Genomic DNA, 15155 nt, shown 5'->3' on the forward strand with positions numbered 1-15155 from the left:
AACCATGCTAATACTTTACCCATAATGCCGTGCATCTTTATCTTATGCACAGCTTCTTGTGCAGCACCTTGTTGAAGGCCTTTTGGAAATCTAGGTACACCACATCTACTGGGTCCCCGTTGTCCATCTTGTTTGCAATACCTTCATAAAATGCCAAAAGATTTGTTACGCATGAACCCATGCTGTGTCTGCCCAACAAGACTATTTATCTTTAGATTCCTTACTATTTCTTCTTTGATAAAAGACTCCAGCATCTTCCCCATGAGAGGTTAAGCAAACTGGTCTACAATTCCACATCTTTTGTCTAACTCCCTTTTTAAACAATGGCATCACATTTCTGTTTTCTAATCTGCTGGAACTGCCCCAGAGTCCAGCAAATTTTGGAAAATTACCACAAGTGCATTTGCTATTTCTCCTGCCATTGCTTTTAGTACCCTGGGATACATTCCATCAGGGCAAGGAGACTTGCCTATCCTTAGCTCCATTAGCTTACCCAACACTACCTCTTCCGTGATAATGATTGTTTCCAGATCCTCACCTACCTTCGTCTCTTTGTCAATAACTGGCATATTATTAGTATCCTCCACTGTGAAGACGGATACAAAACACCTATTCAATGCCTCAGCCATTTCATCATATCCCATAACTAAATGCCCCTTCTCATTCTCTAAAGGACCAAGGTTTACTTTAGCCACTCTTTTTCATTTTATATTATAGAGACTGTTGCTATCTGTCTTTATATTCTGCGCTAGCTTTTTCTCATGTTCTAACTTATTTTCTTTATAGCTCTTTTTATGGCTTCCTGTTGACGTTTAAAGTTTTCCTAATCTTCTAGTTTCCTGCTGTTCTTGACCATTTTGCATGCCTTCTCTTTCAATTTGATAGCCTCCTTTATTTCCTTGGACACCCACGGCAGATTACCCCTTTTCTTACAGTCCTTGCTTTTCAGTGGAATATACTTTTAGTGGAGCACTTTGAAAAATTGCTTTGAAAGTCCTTCACTGTTCATCAACTGTCCCACCATAAAATCTTTGTTTCCAGTCTACTTTAGCCAAGTCCTCCTTCCTTCTACTGTAGTCTCCCTTATTTAAGCACAGGACCCTGGTATTGGATTTTACCTTCTCACTTTCCATCTGTATTCTAAATTCAACCATACTGTGATCACTCCTTCCAATAGGATCCCTAACTATGAGGTCATTAATTATTCCTGTCTCATTACACAGGACCAGATCTAGGAGAGCTTGCTTCTTCATTGATTCCATTACACATTGTTCAAAAAAACCTTCACGGATACACTCAAAACTCCTCCGCAAGGCTACCCTGACTGAGCTGGTTCGACCAATCAACAAGTAGAATAAAATCCCCCATGACAATTGCCATATCAATTTTATAGGCATTAACTACTTCTTTATTGATTGCCCACCCCATGTGATGTTATTTGGTGGCCTATAGACTACACCTATCAGCGATGTTTTCTTCTTAGAATTTCTTAATTTCCACCCAAATGAATTCAACCTTATTCTCCACAGAACCTATAACACCTTTCAGCACCCTCCTGATGTCATCCTTGAATATCAGAGCTACACCACCTCCCTTACCTTCCTGTCAGTCCTTCCAAATAGTCTGATACCTCTGGGTATTTAACTCCCAGTCACGACCATCCTGTAATGTCTATTAAGTCATATTCATTCATGATGATTTAGGCCATTAATTCATTGACCTTATTGTGGTTCTTTCCGCCGAACTGGGAATTTGTGTTGCAGATGTTTCGTCCCCTGTCTAGGAGACATCCTCAGTGCTTGGGAGCCTCCTGTGAAGCGCTTCTGTGATGTTTCCTCCGGCATTTATAGCGATTTGTACCTGCCGCTTCCGGTTGTCAGATCCAGCTGTTCTCTGTTTGGCTTGTCCTTGATAAAAAAAGAAGTTGCATCAAGACACTGGTCAAAAGGGCCACAACACACTGCAGCACACCAGAACTGCAAAAAGAGGAAGAAGAACACCTATACAATGTATTCACCAAAAACGGATACCCCCGCAATTTCATCAACAGATGCCTAAGAGAAAGACAACGGAATGAGGACATGCCACAACCCAAAGGACTAGCCACACTACCATACATCAAAAACATTTCTGAACTGACAGCCAGACTACTGCGACCACTAGGACTCAGAACAGCACACAAACCAACAGCCACCCTAAGACAACAACTCACCAGGACGAAGGACCCGATACCCAGCATGAGCAAAACCAATGTAGAGGACAAAATTCCTTGCAAGGAAATTTGCACAAAACACTACAAAGGACAAATAGGAAGACAGCTAACGATCCGCATCCATGAACACCAACTAGCCACGAAACGACATGACCTTAGTAGCCACACACTCAGATGACAAGCAACATGAGTTCGACTGGGACAACACTACTATTATAGGACAAGTCAAACAAAGAACAGCCAGGGAATTCCTAGAGGCATGGCACTCATCCACAGATTTAATCAACAAGCACATCGACCTGGACCCAATCTACCAGCCACTGCAGCGGACAGCTGGAACTGACAACCGGAAGCGGCAGGTACATATCACTATAAATGCCGGAGGAAAGATCACAGAAGCGCTTCATAGGAGGCTCCCAAGCACTGAGGATGTCACCTAAACAGGGGACGAAACGTCTGCAACACAAATTCCCAGCTTGGCGAACAGAACTACAACAACGAGCACCTAAGCTAGAAATCTTCTCCCAAACTTTGAATTCATTGACCTTGTTACGAATGCCATGAGCATTCAGGTAAAGTGCCCTTCTGCTCATTTTCAAACACTCAATTTCCAACATCTCTCATAATATCTCCTGAGTTATCTTTCTTTTTCACTTCTTTCATAGTCTGCCTTAAACTTAAACCCTCCTGCACACATGCTAACCTGCTGCTTACATTTTTATTTAGATTAGATTACATTACAGTGTGCAAACAGGCCCTTTGGCCCAACAAGTCCACATCGACCCGCCGAAGCGCAACCCACCCATACCCCTACATTTACCCCTTACCTAACACTACGAGTAATTTAGCATGGCCAATTCACCTAACCTGCACATCTTTGGACTATGGGAGGAAACCGGAGCACCCAGAGGAAACCCACGCAGACATGGGGAGAACGTACAAACTCCACACAGTCAGTCGTCTGAGGCAGGAATTGAACCCGGGTCTCTGGCGCTGTGAGGCAGCAGTGCTAACCACTGTGCCGCCCACAATTTACCATCATACTTTGTCATTTTCCCTTTCCCTTCCCTCCCAACTCATTTGTTTAAAGTCCTAGTGGCCACCCAATTTATCCTTATCGTTAGAACACTGGTTCCAGATCGGTTCAGGTGGATACTGTCCCATTGATACAGATCGCTCCGGTTCCAAAACTGATGCCAACGCCCCATGAAATGGAAGTCCTCTTTCCCACACCACACCCTTAGTCACATGTTTACTTCCCTAATTTTCTTATCCCTAAGCCGATTTGCAAGTGGCTCGGGCAGGAGATCATGCCCCTTGAGGACTTATTTCTTAATTTCGTTCCTCGTGCTTGATAATCTCCAAACAGGTTCGCCTTCCTTGCCTTGCCCTCCTGGGAATGATGAGTACTGATGTTTGAGAGGTTGAATTGGTTTGGGTTATATTCACTGGAGTGCAGAAGAATGAGGGGAAATCTCATGGAAACCTATAAATTTATAGCAGCACTGGACAGGGCAGATATAGGATTATAAGCAATGGCAGGCAAGTCCAGAACCTGGGATCACAGTCTACGGACAATTAAGACTGAGATGAGCAGGAATTTCTACATTCACAGTGGTGAGCCTGTGGAATTCACGACCACAGAAAGCAGTCAATGCCAAAACATTGCACGGTTTCAAGTTTAATATAGCACCTGGACCTAAAGGAAGCAAAGGATATGGGGCATAAAACAGAAGCAGGTTATTGAGTTGGATGATTAGTGATGATCATAATGAATGGTGGAACAGGTTTGAAAGGCTGAATGGTCCACACATTTCCCTTTTAAGGGCCCACCCCATGCAAAACACAGCTCTCCCTCTCGCCATACAGACGATTTTCCTTTTAATTTGCTCATGGAATGAGAGTTTTGCTGGCTAGTCCAATCTCGAATTGCCCAGACAACAGCCAATAGTCAAACTCATTTCTGAAGGGTTTCTGAGACACACGCAGGCCAGTCCAGGTACGGATGGCAAATTTCTCTCAAAGGGCATTAACAAAGCAGATTTTATTTTAGTGACAACCCAACAGTGGTTACATCACCGCTGTCAGTCTAACTTTTAACTCTGAAGACAGATTACACACACACCTGTGATGTGATCCAAACAGCTGAGGCAAGTTAAAGAGAAATTAATTCCAGCTATGTAGTAACTCTGAACTCTTTCACCATTCAGCCTTAAGCAAGTTGCAGTTCAGATGCCTTTCATTTCAATCAAATAACAAACCTCTCAATCTAAAGAAGATACTCAACGCAATTTGAACATTTATAACATTTATAACATTTAGAGAATCCTTTGCTCTAACAACCTTATTTTCATTCGATGATTCTGACATTGTTTTATTTGATAATTTAGACTCTATGGCAAAAAGATTTTCTCAAGTTGTATAATATCCAAAAGAATAATATGCAATTCCAAAAAGATTAATCTGTTGCTAATCTCATCCAGAAGTTGTGGTCAAATTAGTTATGCTTGGTTACAGGGTGCAATACACTCTCAAGAGTGCAGTACTAGAGATAGAGAGAACAACATGCAGTGTCAAAGGAAAATGACAGAAAATGTAACAGGTAATCACTGAGCACAAAAGAAGGCTGCGAGAAAGCTACTCCCCACTCCTGGGCCAAAGCACTGTAAACTTTTCAATTGAGTAGGAGATCATCTTCCTTTTGAAAGTTATTTGTGAATTTACTGCCACTGCCTCTTCAGACGGTACTGCTGAGAGATGTAGAATGCAAGAATCATCTTCTCACGAATTTCTTCCACATGGAGGAAAGTTGCATCTGAGTTGACCTCTCACGAGGCATTTTGTTATACGTGGCATGAATTCAAAGGACGTAGAAGTTTACTGAAAGGGACGCAACAAACATTTTGTGCACAAACTGTGAATCATCATTCCAAGTTCAGAAAAGTTATTTGACATTCTCAATTTTTTATATAGTTTGGAGGATGGGTTGGTCATAAAATATCCGTCTAACATAATTTAGAAAATGCAACTGCAGGTAATTGGTGGAAAGAATTTTTCTCATAAGAAATAGGAGCTGGAGTAGACCATTTGGCCTTTTGAGACTGCTTCACAGCAACACATTCATTTCTCATTTTCTACCTCAACTCCACCTTTCTGCATATGCCTGTCTCCCTCAATATTCTCATTCCTAAAAATCTAACAACCTCTAATTTGAAGATACTCACCAACTAAGGATTCAAAGCTTTCTCAGATGGAGAATTCCAGATTCATAGCCCTTTGAATTATCACACAATACCAAATAGCCTGTCTCCTTGTTTAGAGACACTCCCAGCTTAAAGACAAATGAGAATACTCATGAGGTAAAATAAGCTATTAAAAGCAGCACCTATGGATTAAATGATGATGTACAGTAATGTCATTGGAATAACGTTCAGAGGCTCAAATTAATGCTTATCCTGGCAGTTGATAAAACTTAATTAATTAATAAATCTTGAATATAAAACTAGTTGCACTAATGATGACTGTGACAATTGTCATCAATTGCCTTAAAAACTCATAATGCTCACTACTGTCCCTAGATGGTCTGGCCTACACGTGAAACCAGACACTCAGCAATATGGTTGTCACTAAAATTGCCTAATAGTTGAAGGAAATGAGAGACGGGCAACAAATGTCCAAACCCTATGCAAGTTTTTTTTTTAAAAATGCCCTTCTCTGCACCAAATTGCCAAATGCAGCAGATGCCCAATTTTACCATCTTGTTAAGGAAGCACCTTTTCATGGTCACTTGATGCTCCACATTTTTCAGAATTAACAAAGAAGCAAGCGGGGTTGGAAAATAGTAGAGAACATGAAGTCAAAGTCAGGATGTAAAATGCAAGCATCCAAAGTGGGGACATGGATAGCAAATGCCTTGCTTGTGGCTGAAAAGCTTTCCAGGAGGAGATACGGAGAGACTGGTGCCTTGATGGGCCCTTTGGAGAAGACAAAGGTGGTAACTATGGACTCACCTAGGGAGGATTTAAGGTAAGAATAATTCATGAGACTAGGAAAGCTGAAGCGTACTCTCACATTAGGTTTGAGATCAGGAGTGGCCAAGTACCCAACAGAAGGGGAAAAGAGTCCAATAAGTTTGTCAAGGTTGAAGATCCAAGAATGGCATAATCAAAAGAAAAGAAAAGAATGGTCTCAATGAACTTGGCAAAAATCAAAATGTTCTTCTCAGTGCCATAACCTGACAAGTTGTATTAGAATAACTAATAACTGTCAGTCCAAAGGTTAATACCAAATATTAAAGCATTTGCTAAATAATAGACAACCATTCCAACATTTGTGAAGCAATAAAATGTACAGTATATAAGAGGACGTTTAAGAAAGAGCAATATACATTTGACTAAGGGAGCAGAATTCATTACCCATAACTCAAAGCAACTTGAAAAATTGAAGCTATTACACCAGGAAGTGAATAAACAGGATGGAAGCAGCTATATTTTAGAAAATGTCTGGAAGCAATTTCAAACCACAAATTAATTTAGTAATTGACTCTTTATGCTTCACTATTACATCAAATCATCAGAAAGTGCACTCAAAGCAAAAAAGATTTGAAGGATCTAAACTGTGTGTGTCTTGGATCTAAACTGCATGTATCTTGGATAAGCTTTGTAGACTAAATCATTTTCACATAAGTTACTTCTTATGGTGATGCACTTCAAATTCAAAGAAGAAAGTTTGAAAGTTTTACAACATCACTTAAGGATGTCTTGTTTTGATACGTTTACATTTTAATGAATGAATAGTTGCGATTTTGCACAGACTACAAAAGTTAAAAAAACACACTAGTGTATACAAGAAAAGGCAATAGCCTGAATACTGATCAACTGCTGTCAATTTATTGTACAAAAATAAAATTCTCAGTGTCATTATACTGTGTTGGCAATCTTAAATCTCAAACCATTCTACCTATTGAATGAGATATCTAAAATTCAGTTGTGTTTATGAAAAACTACCAAAGACAAAGAAGAATCTGAAACTTACTACCAAGGTTTCATCTGTAGACAGGTACTAGACAAAATGGACAAACCATGCAAGCCTTCAAACAATGATGAGGAATATTCAGTACAAACCCTGTCTCAAACGATTCTGTTTGTAATTCCATCCTGTACTTTACCAGAGGAATAACATAAGCCAGTTTATTTTAGATGCATTATAACTTCTGATGTAATAGCAAATATTTCAGGATATCTGTACATGAATATCACACTCACTAACTTCAAGGCAGTACATTTTGAAACAGGAAGATATTTAAACTGGCTTTTGATGTTTGCAATGTGCATACCTTAATTGATGAGACACAAACCAATTTCTATGAGAAGTATGAAGATTTTTAACAAAATTGTTTCAATTTGCGCAGTTCATGACATATTGCCAATGCGACTCCTCACCATAACAAAAGCAAAATACTGTGTATGCTGGAAACCGGAAGCAAACAGAAAATGTTGGAGAAACTCAGCAGGAAAGAGTCAGACTGGACGCAATACATTAACTCTGTTTCTATCTCTCAGATGCTGCCAGATGTGTGTTTGTTTCAGACTTCTCAATATTCCAGACTCTGCTCAGCATTGACAGATAATAGAATGAAGGTTGAGGAGAAATCAGGCTTAATGCAATGATTATTGCATTCATTCGCAGTGGAGACAAAATATGCTCTGACCGCTAGCATTTGGCCCAAATCAGTCAATAAACAAGTCCCTCTTTGATAGCTAGCCTCTGACGGTGAATCTTATCTTGCTCCAACTCCTCATGACTAGGATGCCAAAGTCTTGCTAGTATCCTTTCAATATTCAAGGCATAGACTGTGTGGGCAGGAATCACTTCTCTGTGCACCTGCAAAGAAAAACATACAATAAACACAAAAGGAAATAAGTGACAGATACATTAGAATATTTCAAATTTTGAACAGAGTTTGTAACATTATATGTAATAACTCTACATATTTCCATGCTGTGTCTAAGAACTAGCTTCAAAAACTTTAAAAAGGTGAACAACCAAGATGCAAAACATGATTCTTACAGAACCAGCAGTAATTATCTGGGCCTCCTCTTAATATTATCTGCAGATTAATTAAACTTTTATCTATGTCTGTCTCTTAAGAGTCAAGGACAGTAATACCCATCCACCCAGTTAGTTCCCCACCATTGACCTAATAATACCCATTTCCATCAGGTAAATATAGCTATATGCTTATGACTATTATATTAAGCTATTAAATCTTTTTAAAATCAATCTGTTTGGACATGTGATGACACACATGCAGGACAGGAACTTGAAACTAGACTTCCTGATACAGAGACTGGGACAGTCCACTGTGCGACAAGATCATCATATTCAGTGTTTATGATAACAAAAGTAGGAAAAGAATGATAGGAAGATAGAAACAGGATTAGGCCATTCAGTCTTTGGATCTGCTTCATCATCTGACCATGGCTAATCTGCTGCACCTCAACTTCAATAAATTGTCTTTGGTCCAGATTCCACAATGCCCACACCCAACAAAAACATATCAAGTCTCAGTCTTGAATTACCTTAATATCTTTTCACTTTATTATATTTTTGATTACGAATTGAGAAAAGATTTATTTTACAACAAAGGGCTGAGGAAGGAATTGTTATGCTTTTAGAAAGCAAGTGACAAACTCATTTTGGGTCATGATTATGCTGTGCTTTTGCAAGCAGTGGGGGAAGGTACAAGAGGAGACAGGGGGGAGTGTGCAAAGTGAGATTCGACTGGCATCAGGTTGCTGGTGGGTTTGTAGAATTGTGATAACTTGTGAATGCCAAAGGTTATTAACTTGATGACAGGGCAGCAGATTCAAATCATAGATGAAGAGAAATTACTTCACTCAAAGGGTCATGATTTGGTGGAATTTACTACCCCAGAATGCAATGGATACTGGGATAAAGTGGGGTGGCACGGTTGCTCAGTAGTTAGCACTGCTGCCTCACAGCACCAAGGTCCCAGATTCAATTCCAGCCTCGGGTGGCTGTCTGTGTGGAGTTTGCAGATTCTCCCAGTGTGTGCGTGGGTTTCCTCCAGGTGCTCCAGTTTCCTCCCACAGTCCAAAGATGTGCAGGTCAGGTGAACTGACCATGTTAAATTGCCCGTAGTGTTAGGTGCATTAGTCAGAGGGGGTGGGTTTCTCTTCAGAGGGTCGGTGTGGACTTGTTAGGCCGAAGGGCCTGTTTCCACACTGTAGGAAATCTAATCTAATCTAAATATGAGGCAATAAACATATTTTTAATTAGTAATGGATTGAATGATTATGGAGACCGGGCAGAATGTGGTGTTGGGAACGAGATGAAATCATTTACGACTGTACTGACTGATGGAGCATACTCCAACAGCTGAACTGCCTACTCTGCTCCTAGTTATGTAACTCTCCGATTGGCTAGCTAAACAACGTGTGGGTATGAGCAATAGTGATAAGCCCTTGGCCTCTGGAATGGGAGGTTGTGTGCCTCTCTCTCCAGCAGAATATCTAAAACCAAAGCAAATTGTTTCCATCTACAAGTTGCTGTACGTTGTTTTTAACCAATATGACAGAGACTTTATAATTTGTAGACTAGACACACTCTGCCTCCTGTGAACAAATGAAACACCTTGAAGGAAAAGCTCAGAGCATTAAAAAAAACTTGAGAAATTAAAAAAAATCTCTCCATCAAATTCGGAGGACTGGTTCTATTTCCTCAGTTTTTTTCAAGTTTCCACTCATAATATCGATGGTTATTTGATCTGTCTGTTTCAGCTGAGGGTGGGGGGTTTGGAAGGGGATCTCCCATCCACAGCCTCAAACCTCTCAGTTCCACAACACACACCGCCCAGTTCTACCTCTTACCTAAAATCCACAAACCTGACTGCCCCAGTTGACCTATTGTCTCTGCCTGCTCCTGCTAGGCAGAACTTATCTTCCTCATATCTCAATGCCAACCTGTCCCCCTCAGTCCTCTCCACATATATTCATGACACTCCATGCCCTTCACCTCCTCCATGACTTTCATTTCTCCAGCCCCCAAAGCCTTATCTTCACTATGGACATCCAGTCCCTGCACACATCCATCCGCCATGATGAAGATCTCCCAGCCCTCAGTTTGTTTCCTCTCTCGCCGACCCAACCAGTACCTCATGCTCTCACGAAGAGGTTGAACAGTTCATCAACTTCACCAACACCTTCCAATCTGACCTCAAGTTCACCTGGACCATCTGGGACACCTCCCTCTCCTTCCTGGGCCTCTCCATCTCCATTTCGAGCAACCGACTCAACATGGACATTCTCTACACACCCACTGACTCCCACAGCTAGGACTACACCTCCTCCCACCATGCCTCCTGTAAAAACACTATCCCTTATTCCCAATTCCTCTGCCTCCGCTGCATCTGCTCCCAGGTGGACCAATTCCTCCACAGAGCATGCCAGATGGCCTCCTTCTTCAAAGATGTCAATTCCCCTCCCACGTGGACTACGATGCTGTCTAATGCATCTCCTCCACTACCCGCACGTGCGCCCTTGAACTCCACCCCTCCAACTGCAACAAGATCAGAAGCCCCTGGTCCTCACCTTCCACCCCACCAACCTTCGGATACATTGCATCATCCTCCACCACTTCCACCACCTACAAACAGACCCCAACACCAGAGATACATTTCCTTCCCCACCTTGATCTGTGGTTTGGAGAGACCATTCCCTGTAAAAACACAATTCCTTACTCTCAAATCCACCGTCATATTTGCTGTTGGGGTTCTGTTCACCGCTGGGAATTGATGTTGCAGACTTTTTGGCCCCTGTCTAGGTGACATCCTCAGTGCTTGGGAGCCTCCTGTGAAGCGCTTCTGTGCTGTTTCCTCTGGCATTTATAGTGGTTTGTCTCTACTGCTTCCGGTTGTCAGTTCCAGCTGTCTGCTGCAGTGGCCGGTATATTGGGTTCAGGTCGATGTGTTTGTTGATAGAATCTGTGGATGAGTGCCATGCCTCTAGGAATTCTCTTGCTGTTCTCTGTTTGGCTTGTCACCAACGTAGTGTACAAAATCCCATGCAAGGACTGAACATAACACTACATAGGACAAACAGGAAGACAGCTAACGATCCGTATCCATGAACACCAACTAGCCACGAAATGACACGACCAGCTATCCTTAGTAGCCACAAACGCAGATGACAGGCAACATGAATTCAACTGGGACAACACTACTATTATTGGACAAGCCAAACAGAGAACAGCCAGGGAATTCCTAGAAGCATGGCACTCATCCACAGATTCTATGAACAAACACATCGACCTGGACCCAATATACTGGCCACTGCAGCGGACAGCTGAAACTGACAACCGGAAGCGGCAGAGACAAACCACTATAAATGCAGGAGGAAAAAACACAGAAGCGCTTCACATCCTTTCCTACTCTCCCCACCACCATCTATGTTCCGCAGAGACCATTCCCTCCATGACTTTCACATTAGGTTCATGCCCCCCCACCAACCTACCCTCCACACCCGGCACCGTCCCTTGCTGCTGCAAGAGGTGTACATCCTGCACCCATGCCTCCCATCTCACCTCCATCAAAGGCCCTAAAGGATCTTTTCACATCCGGCAGACATTTTCCTGCACTTCCACCCACTTCATCTACAATGTCCATTGCTCTCGATGTGGTCTCCTCCACACAGGGAAGACAGGACACCAACTCGCAGAGTGTTACAGGGAACATCTCCAGGTCTCACACACCATCCTGTGGCCGACCACTTCAACTCCCCCTCTCACTCCACCAAAAACATGCAAGTCCTGGGCCTCCTCCACTGCCAAATCCTAGCCACCGGATGCTTGTAGGAAGAACACCTCACCCTCTGCCTTTGGGACCCTCGACCCACACGGCATCAATGTCAATTTCACCAGTTTCCTCATCACCCTTTCCCCCACCTTAGCCCAAGATCCAACACTCCAACTCAGCATTGCCTTCTTGAACTGTCCTACCTGTCCATCTTTCTACCCACCTATCTGCTCCACGCTCCACTCCAACCTATCACCATCAGCCACTCCCCCAACCTTCTATCCCATCTCTCATCTACCTAACACCTTTCCAGCTACCTTCCTCCAAATCCTACCCCACCCTCCTCTTTATCTCTCAGCTCCCTTCCCCACCCCCAACATTCCTGATGATGGGGTTATGCCCGAAATGTCAACTCTCCTGCTCCTCCGATGCTGCCTGACCTGCTGTACATTTCCAGCACCACCCTTTTCAACCCTGACTTTTCAGCATCTGCAGTTCTCACTCTCTCCTAGAGTTTTAACTAGTTGAGTTATATGCAACAGTTCACAGCTGTTTACCCGCAGTTTCTCCATATTGACATCATCAAATGCTTTAACATCTTAATGACTTTGATCAGATCTCCCCTAAACATTTTTATACTCAATAGAACTCAAGCTAGGCTTACACAGCATCTCTTTCAAACTGAATTCTCTAAATTCAAGAAACATTTTGGTAAATATTTGCTGCACTTTTTTTCAAAACCAATATGTCATTCTGCCAGGTGCAGTTCTCAACCACAAATATGGTATTCCAATGTTTCCGAGACACTACACAACTGCACTGACATACTGAGGGATCTCAGCGCACAGGTCCACAGATTCCTGGAAGTGGCAAGACAGATGGATAAGGTAATCAAAAAGGTATACAGCGCACTTGCCTCCATCAGCCAGGGCATTGAATAAAAATGTTGGCAAGTTATGTAACAGCTGTATAAAACTTTAGTTAGGCCACATTTGGAATATTGCACGCAGTTCTGGTCGACACATTACCAGAAGGACATAGATATTTTGGTCAGTGTGCAGAGAAGGTTTACCAGAATGTTGCCTGGTCTGGAGGGTTTTAGTTATGAGGAGAGGTTGCATAAACTTAATTGTTTTCACTGGAAAGACAAAGGCTGAGGGGTGAGCCAACAGAGGTCTACAGAATTATGACAAGCATAGATAGGGCTGCTGGTCAGGGTTTTTTTTCCCCCCAGGGTGGAAAGGTCAACTCTAAGAAAACATAGATTCAAGGTGAGAGGAGGAAAATTTCAGACAGAAGTGCAGGCAACATTTTTCACACAGAGGGTGATATGTTGCCTGGAGCACTCTGCTAGTGGGGGTGGTGGAAGCAGACATGTTAGCAACATTTAAGGTGTATCTCAACAGACACATGAAGGGGAAGTGAACAGAGGGATAGAAACTGGATATGGGCAATAAGTAGCATGTCTAAACAAGGACTAGGAATCAGCACAGACTTGGTGGGCCGAAGGGCCTGGTCCTATTGTATGGTTTTTTATAAATCAAATTACTCATTTTTTGTATTTAAACTGAACAGACTTGACAAATCATCATCACTGATGAGACAGCTGAAATTCTCTGAAATGATGCCAATTTACTTTGAAAATAAAACCAATAATGTCAGATTTTTGAATTCATATTACTTTATACAAGGCGCCTCCAGCAAAACTACTAGGCATTCTGGAACATTGGTAACTCTTATGGGATAATAATGAATTTGGATCCAATACAGCTTATTTAGTTGAGACACATCAACAAAATGGTCAACAGACCAGCTTCCCTCAAAGAGGTATAGCTCTTACAGAAAGAACTCTGAGCTCAAAAACTGCATGAATTTATGTAAAACTCCGTTATCTCACTATTTAGATTAGAATCAATCTAAACATCATGGCATAGACAGAGAACACAGGGGGCTAACACCTTCAACATATTGTCTAGCTATCACCATTGTTAACAGCTAACCCGAGAATGCAACTTTTTAAAAAAAGGTTTTTGTGATTTACACATGAAAGAAGTGAAACTATCACTGTATTCTAACAGATGAAAGGCTTAACAGACAATCAACTTTTCAATGTATAATTTCAGTTACATCACACTAAATGTTTGCTATAAATTCTGTGTTACGATCGAGCCCTCCACTATCACCTATGAAGAAGCGTCGCTCCGAAAGCTAGTGTGCTTCCAATTAAACCTGTTGGACTATAACCTGGTGTTGTGTGATTTTTAACTCTTACAGAAAGTGTTAGTAGGTGGCAGGAGTAATACTATGGTTACTGATGATACATACTCTTGTGGAACCACTTTTTTGGCATAAACAAAATCTGATTTCCATCCCGATTATTCTTGTAAATGATAAATTGTTTGAAATTCGACCACCCAAAGCGAGGTTTTTTTCTTCCCGTTTCCAGCTGTAGAAAACAGCTCCGAGCACCGTAGTTCAACTCTAACATATTACCCATCAAATTATCATGTGCTTATAAGTACATAGACGTAGATTAGTGAGTCTTTGATTATTTCAGTTCCCTTCGAAGCACAAAACATCTTTAATTGACCTAATATTTCCATATCCCTCATGCGAGTTCGCAGTATCTCAGGGCATACAGCAACTTACACTAGAGGAGGCATTTTGCACAACACAATATCAAACAATGCACATCACTCTCAGAGTCATGCTAATAATTATATCTTCTTTTGGTTTTGATTAATTAATTATTAGGGCTGGGCAACAGTGCTTCCATTGCCGCATCTACCCTTGGAAAGATGGTGATAAACCACTACAATATGTGATGTAACTACACCCATGATGGAGTTAAATAGGAAGCTCCAGGATTCTGACCCAATAATGAAGCAACATCATTAGGGTTCCAAGCTAGGATGCTAACTTGGAGATGGTGTTCTTCAAAGTAATAGTTCACAAGATTGGAAGGTGCTGCTGAAGGAGGCTTGGAGAGTTTACACAGTTTCTTGAAAATGACACACATTACTGCCACAGTGCACCCAATGATGAAAGATATGCCAATTATGTTGGTTTCTTTATTCTGGATGATGTCAAGTTGCTCACAGCCAAGAGGTGACTGCTCCAACCCACTCA

The 15155-nt window shown here is 41.8% G+C and overlaps 1 protein-coding gene across 4 annotated transcripts in view; it reads right to left on the minus strand.

The window, feature by feature from the left end:
• Window positions 1–6975: 6975 nt before the first annotated feature.
• The window catches only part of tada1 (transcriptional adaptor 1), a 72825-nt gene continuing 64645 nt past the window's right edge, over window positions 6976–15155 (minus strand). For all 4 annotated transcript variants that reach the window (XM_043699909.1, XM_043699907.1, XM_043699908.1 and 1 more), the window contains one exon: window positions 6976–8095. In XM_043699909.1, the coding sequence (XP_043555844.1) occupies window positions 7946–8095 (150 nt within the window). In that variant the 3' untranslated portion in view covers window positions 6976–7945. The remainder of the gene's footprint in view (window positions 8096–15155) is intronic.

Source organism: Chiloscyllium plagiosum, chromosome 11, assembly GCF_004010195.1.
Source record: "Chiloscyllium plagiosum isolate BGI_BamShark_2017 chromosome 11, ASM401019v2, whole genome shotgun sequence".
In the NCBI taxonomy this organism is placed as follows: Eukaryota; Metazoa; Chordata; class Chondrichthyes; order Orectolobiformes; family Hemiscylliidae; genus Chiloscyllium; species Chiloscyllium plagiosum.